Below are 7332 nucleotides of genomic sequence, written 5' to 3'. Positions count from 1 at the left end.
GAGAAGGGGAGGGTGAGGGAGAGGGAGAGGGAGATGGAGAGGGAGAGGGAGAGGGGGAAGGAGAGAGAGGAAGAGAAAGAGAGAGGGAGAGAGAGAAAAAAAGAAGGAACAAAACAAATACCAGGGGAATATTTGATATATAAAAGGCAAAATTTAAAAGGAATTTCTTGGCAGTGTAAGGAGGGGAAGACAAAAATGTACAGACAAAACTTTGATTTTGATGAGATCATAAGGCAGTGAAAGAAATGGTAATATACTTTTAAGATTAAACGCACACAAGTAAATACACAGATTCAAGTACAAATACACATAAGCACAAACATACACACGAATTCGCATACACATCTAAACACTCGCGCTACACACAATATCCACATCTCAATCCCTCATTTAAATCCTGTTACTCTCGGGGATTCTTAGAGTCTCCATATAGCATTCTGAATCCTCAATTACGTCCTTTGTCTCAGTGACCAATCACGACAGAATCCGAGATGCATTATATTTTCACCAAAGTCGTTCTGAGTTCGCGGTGGTGTTTTGGTATAGTCGAACCATTATGGTAATCATCTTGGTGGGTCTGGATTGTCTTTATGCTAATCAAAGTTTCATAAAACATGGAAAAATAAATATGTTTCCACCACACCTAAGTACATAAAGATATCTGAGAAAAAGTCGATTAGTTTGCTTTCATGTACGCGAGGTGGCACATATTTGCATACTTATATTAAGTTAATGCAAGCACTGGGACTCTTATTCAGAATTTGTTTGTCTTTTCATGACTTATGGACTTTTTAAACCTTTAGCAAACGACTTCTTTGCAAAAGTTGAGTTTACTCCATTTTCTTGTTGACTGTTAAGAAGCTTATTACAATACCTTGTAAAAATCTGTCCTGCTTTTGTTTTCTTAGCATTATGATTATATAATTAAACATTTTTCTCATCAACTTTGATAACTTTATTGTTTTGATTCTTAAGACAATTGCAAAGCGAAGCTGCTTATACATCGTTAGAGCATAGATCTAAAGAACGATTTAGACACTAATTTCTCAAACCTCCAAGATCCCCAGCTTAAGAATTCTTAGACATTTGCAAGTACCATTTCCGCCATGAGAATCAACTGCTTTACATCTAAGAAACATAAAGCTGTTTTGTGATATATGTATGTATATTTTCTTTTCCATTTATGCAACATCCAACTCTTAGGGTGTCTAAGAATTCTCATACATACATGATTGCTTCTCATTGCAATGCAACAGATGAATCATTCTAACAAATGCAGACATATGAAGCAGATGGAAAGAAAAGGCTATTTAAGAAAAATACTCTTTATTCCTTCTTTGACATTCCCAGCCATCCAAGAGCAACGTTAGCTGGAGAGGGATCTCAGAGGTCGCTTTTCCTCTCCTGAGGATACCAAATATATCGTTGCAAGAACCTCTCTCACAATGAGAGGAAGGGGGACAAACGAGAAGATTTCTTTATCAGTTTTATGTAATGTTATATTGCCTGTTGACTACCCACGAAATATGATGAAGTGCAACTCTTGTCTCACTGAAGAGAGTGAGAAGCGAATCAATAAAAACTCTCAAAAGTTCATACTGGCCATACACGGATGATTTTCAATGAGGATGTATGGTTTAGTTCGAGCTACGTCGGTTGAAACCAAGCCCGGCTCGGTCAATTTCATCGAAGTTACGCTTGAAGTTACCCCTTGGCAGGAAGGCTCTCTTGAGGAACCCGAAGCCAGCTCTGTCGATTTCGTCGAAATTGCGCTTAGCGAAGCCCATACCGGCGCGGTCGATCTCATCAAAGTTGCGCTTAGCGAAGCCCATACCAGCTCGGTCGATTTCGTCAAAGTTGCGCTTAGCGAAGCCCATGCCGGCGCGGTCGATTTCGTCAAAGTTGCGCTTAGCGAAGCCCATGCCGGCGCGGTCGATCTCATCAAAGTTACGCTTGGCGAATCCCATACCGGCGCGGTCGATTTCGTCAAAGTTACGCTTGGCGAATCCCATACCGGCGCGGTCGATCTCATCAAAGTTACGCTTGGCGAATCCCATACCAGCACGGTCGATCTCATCAAAGTTACGCTTGGCGAATCCCATACCAGCACGGTCGATCTCATCAAAGTTACGCTTGGCGAATCCCATACCAGCACGGTCGATCTCATCAAAGTTACGCTTGGCGAATCCCATACCAGCACGGTCGATCTCATCAAAGTTACGCTTGGCGAATCCCATACCAGCACGGTCGATTTCGTCAAAGTTGCGCTTAGCGAAGCCCATACCGGCGCGGTCAATTTCGTCAAAGTTACGCTTGGCGAAGCCCATACCGGCGCGGTCGATCTCATCAAAGTTACGCTTGGCGAAGCCCATTCCAGCTCGGTCGATTTCATCAAAGTTGCGCTTAGCGAAGCCCATTCCAGCTCGGTCGATCTCATCAAAGTTGCGCTTAGCGAAGCCCATTCCAGCACGGTCGATTTCGTCGAAGTTGCGTTTGGCAAAGCCCATTCCAGCTCGGTCGATTTCATCAAAGTTACGCTTGGCGAATCCCATTCCAGCTCGGTCAATTTCGTCGAAGTTGCGCTTGGCGAATCCCATGCCGGCGCGGTCGATCTCATCAAAGTTCTTCTTGTTGAGTCCAAAGGTAGGTCTGTCAATTTCATTCATGTTGCGTTTGCTGTGTCCGAAACCAGTGCTGTGAATTGGACGAAAAATACAAATTAGGTAAATGATACACTGAAATGTAACAACAGACATTTGAATTCTTAAATTTACGGAAAACTAGTGGGCATTTCTTTGATGATATATCATTTTTTTAAACCATATGATTTTCTTTAATATTTTTGTTGTTCTTAGAAGGTATTAATGAATAAATGATCCGATTGATCAGGAGACTTCGTGTTTAAATAGTCATGCGTATTACTATTCAATCAAAGAAAAGTAGTTATTGAATGTGCAACAACTCGTCTTGCCGGACTTTAAATAATATACCTCTACTCATGACCACTGGTAACATCTCTAGTTAAAGAGCACCCTCTACCCCTTTCTCCCAGCGGGCGAGTCACAACGAGACAACATAGGTCTCTTGTTATCGGGTCCAATGACAGATATAGATGTCTCCTCGCTGCAAAATGGGCGACCTGTCACAAAAACATGTCATCCTGAGGGCAATATCCCCTTAATGAGGCACTCGCGTCATCTAACTCCTGTCTCCTTGTTCCTTGCTATCCCCTCCCCCTTTTCTCGTCTTCCTCTCTACTCTTCCCCTTTACTCTCCCTATTACCTGTTTGTGTGGGTGACTAGACTGTGAGGTATCTCTCTGAGACAAGAAAATGGAGTTTCCAGCTGACATCTGCCGGATCTGTGAGAGGAAAGGGTGAGGGTCGGATAGGGAGGGGAAGAGGGGAGGCCGGGTGGGGATAGGGGCAGAGGGGACGTCCGGTTTCCTGGGAGTTGCTTTGGGAAGAGGGAAGGGGGGGGGGGGGTGATGGGGAGGATGGAAGAGTGGACTAGACAGATACAGCGTGCACATGAAGCACGAGGCGTGGTCAGTAAAAAGAAAAAGTGATTCAGGTGATGTATAGCGGATATTTAGGAAAGAAATGTGTTTCCTTTAGGAAGGCGGGAGAGAAGGGAAAGGGAGCAGATGGAGGTATACTTTAAGCGAAATAAAATAAAATGAATAAATAAAACGCAAATGACTTGCTTATCCAACTTGTTAAGCAGGAATAAGGGAAGCTACAGGTGTCTCGCTGTAACAGTACATATAAGAAGTTGTTGAAATCCTAACATGTTTGTAATGTTGCACACCTATACACCCTCCCTGGCATATGCTAGCCTAATTGACTTATAAATCAAGCAATCACTGCCCACAATGTATTCTCTCCATTAAAAGAAACTTACGTGAATGCGTCGAATCGCTTTGCTGGAGGTGCATCTGCTGGTGGGAGAAAATTGTATTAGAATAGAGGAAATTAATATGATTTCATTTTTATTACATCAGAACTGAAAACACTACCTAACCTGTTAAATAAATGATAACATAGTTCATAAAAGCTTTTAGAAAGCGGCCAGTAGGGCTGGTACCGGGCATTGGATTAGTCTCCCCTCAATAGCAACACATTTTCTGTATATACGGGAACTAGCCAAGGGATGTTGGATGGCGGATTTGGTTTCTACAATGTAGGCAGTTGAAAGGAAACAATGTAACTTATTTTCAGCTGGTAGACATAAACAGAGAGATAGATACAGATGAATAGATAGAAAAATAGTTGAATAGATGGAAAAATAGTTGAATAGATAGATAACTAAAGTGAGAAAGACAGTGTGGAAGTTGAGCCGTAAATATGAATGCGACATTGTTTTGACTTTAATATAAATCACCCGCTGCATATGAGAAGTAGAAGATATTGAAGTGCATTGCAGCAAAGATTGTGCCAAAGAGAACGAGTGAGTCAAGGAAACCAATTGTAGGAACCATTCCCTAAATATGAATATTCCATTAACTGAAGGATAGACTTGAAACTCTAATCTGATTATTGGCTGTCTCATATATTGGAAATCTTGAGGCCCGAGTTCAGAGCCGTATGTTATTATCATATACTTAATAAAGTATTTTTTTCGAACAAAGAATCAACCAAAGAACAGTTGATAAAATTCTTATCAATTCTGATCTCCCTCTTTCACGCATGATAATTCAATTAGTTTCTTGAAATGCCGAAGGAATGTCAGTTTTAGTTCTACGGGAAATTAATTCAATGTAGAAACTGGCCCTCTGAGTTTCTGCTAATTATTTGGTATGGACTTTGCATGCATTTGGATCGGCATCGGATAATGGCCTTGTGTTGCTTAGCAGACTAAGAGCCTGCTAGCTAATCTCTTGCTTGTCTAAGAGGAAACGTGTGCATAAGATATAGTGCGTTATGCATCCCGCCTATGAGTTAAATGTATACTTGTATTTGTGCATGTATCCCAATTCTAACTGTAAATTCTTGGGAAATAACAAATAGAATATTGGGAATGCGGAGACTCCGAGGTAACTTTCGTAAGCGGATAAAAGTTGGAGGAATATCATGTAACTGATAGCATTTGGTATTCTTGATTTGGTATTCAAGGCAGCTAGGTCCCTGACGTGCGATCGCTAGTACCTGGGGAATTGCCAGTGACAACTATGTGTCTCTAGGACGTTCGAAACTGAGTTTTTTTTAGTCGCAAAGTTGTCTCTTGTCCTTTTCCCATTGAGGAGGAAAACGTGCCCTTGGAAGAAAATGAAGATGACTCAAGTTCTCGAGTTTCAAGAGCATCGACTTGAATAGAAATTGTACAAGAAAATGTGTAAACAGTATGTTCTGGAGGAAGTACAAACATCCAGATGTAATAGACGAGGAAAGACGACACAGGTGCACAGTATGAGAAACTGAATCATTATGTGAAGTTTTGTGGGACAATCACATTTAAAGAATGCTTTGGATATTTTGATATTAATTATTTACATTTTGCTTGTAAGCATTTCAAGAAATATCACACAAAACTTCATACTGAAGTGTTTTTTACCCCTTAAAATGCAACTTTTTTCCACAATAGCTACAAAAGAATGCATCAAAGAACATTAGCTTTATCACACATCCATGTAAACTCGACACGGCAGGAATGACAATCTTTACAGAAAACGGAAGTCTTGGAAGAAAAGCTCGGCGTCAGAATTAGCATATGTAAAAGTCCCACAAAATCCACCGAGGCATTTTGGCTACAAAATTTGTATAACACCTGAGGCTGCATGGAAATGACAGAGATGAGAGGTGGATGGAGATGTCGCAAGGGAAGAGGACTCGAATATATATATATTGATGTGAGTAGTAAAAGGTTTTATATCATATTTGGCTGTAAGTTGATGCAATTGGCTTCCTACGTTTCATTCTCATGCTTCTAAGAAGCCTTTGTGCTTCTTCTCCACATCTCTTTCGCCAAGAACTTTTATGCGGAGTGCGTGCTTTATTCCAAGCCTCTGTTTCCAGCTTCCAATTCTCTCTCTCTCTCCTGCAGGACCCTCAGCCTTTTACGTTTCCCTTACAAAGACGCTCTTTACGTTGTCTACCTCTTCGTATCCGGACCAGCAAATGGACGGATGGAGGAATTCACTCAAATCAATTCCCTCTGCGGAACCATTCCCTACTCACTGGACATTTAGGTGAGAAAAAACTATCGTCTTTTGGGAGTGAACAGATCTTTATATTTGCAGTCGTGATGTTTTGTTCATAATAATTATTAAAATAACAATATTAATGATAACAGTAATAGTAATAATGATAATGATAATATTAATAGTAAAAATAATAATGATAATTATTATCATTTTCAGTAAATCATTGTCATCATCATCATTATACTGCTATTACAATTATTGTTATTGGTGCATGTTGTTTATTACTGCTACCGTAAAGGAAACGTAAATTGTATTTTTCCCTTTCATCGAGAAGCATATCCGCTTTTGATATTCATTTATATCCCTCTCGAGATCAGTGCCTAGTCTGCTTACCTGCGGAGGTGTTTTCTTGCTGTGGAGGAGTGGTCCTCTCGGGGGTGGTCTGTGGAGAGAAAGAAAAACGATTTAGAAAAATTACTGGAGAATCCACACTTTAAGCCGATGACGGAATGTGTTCTTAGGCTTACGAGGTATGTTTCATTCTTTGTATAAAGATAAATTATTGTGGAGAAACGAAAGAAAGATATGAGATTAATTTTTCTTATTTTCTATGAAATGTCATCCAGAATTAAAAAGTAAAAATACCTGCAGATAGAGATAGTAAGGACAAGAATCTACAAGGTAATAATCATCTATTGTGTCCACCCCTTAACAACTCAGTGTCATAAACTCTCAAACTCTGATGCTGAGGTGCTGTGCTGAACGTCTGGGAGTTAGAACTACGCTGCCACGCTGGGCAATGCTGGCGTTTTACCACCTAACTTTTACAAAGCTTAAACTTTTTTTCCCCCCTCTCACTCTCCTCCCCTTGCTCTTGTTTGTCTTTACTTGGAGTTTTGTTGTTCTGGGAGTTATTTTTACGTCCGTGATGAGGCTAGGTGAGGATATTTTCGCAGTCCGTATTTGCATAAAGGAAATAGATGAGAGAGAGAGAGAGAGAGAGAGAGAGAGAGAGAGAGAGAGAGAGAGAGAGAGAGAGAGAGAGAGAGAGAGAGAGAGAGAGAGAGAGAGAGATGAACAGATAGATAAAGCTAGATCGATAGAAAGATCAAAAGAGAAAGAAAGAGGTAGAAAAAGACACACCAACAAACAACTCAAGAGAGAAAGAGGGAGAGAAATCCGAACATGGC

The 7332-nt window shown here is 40.6% G+C and overlaps 1 protein-coding gene across 2 annotated transcripts in view; it reads right to left on the bottom strand.

The window, feature by feature from the left end:
• Nucleotides 1-940: 940 nt before the first annotated feature.
• The window catches only part of LOC125027298 (orcokinin peptides type B-like), a 30698-nt gene continuing 24306 nt past the window's right edge, over nt 941-7332 (bottom strand). Inside the window, exons 2-4 of one of the 2 annotated variants that reach the window (XM_047616279.1) lie at nt 6536-6584; nt 3904-3940; nt 941-2694 (exon numbers count right to left, since the gene is read on the bottom strand). In XM_047616279.1, the coding sequence (XP_047472235.1) occupies nt 1638-2694; nt 3904-3940; nt 6536-6584 (1143 nt within the window). In that variant the 3' untranslated portion in view covers nt 941-1637. The remainder of the gene's footprint in view (nt 2695-3903; nt 3941-6535; nt 6585-7332) is intronic. The other variant, XM_047616280.1, reaches the window with a different exon arrangement.

This window comes from Penaeus chinensis, chromosome 7 (genome assembly GCF_019202785.1).
Source record: "Penaeus chinensis breed Huanghai No. 1 chromosome 7, ASM1920278v2, whole genome shotgun sequence".
Classification (NCBI taxonomy): Eukaryota; Metazoa; Arthropoda; class Malacostraca; order Decapoda; family Penaeidae; genus Penaeus; species Penaeus chinensis.
The sequence above is the reverse complement of the archived record's forward strand: the minus strand, read 5'-3'. Positions and strand labels throughout refer to the sequence as shown.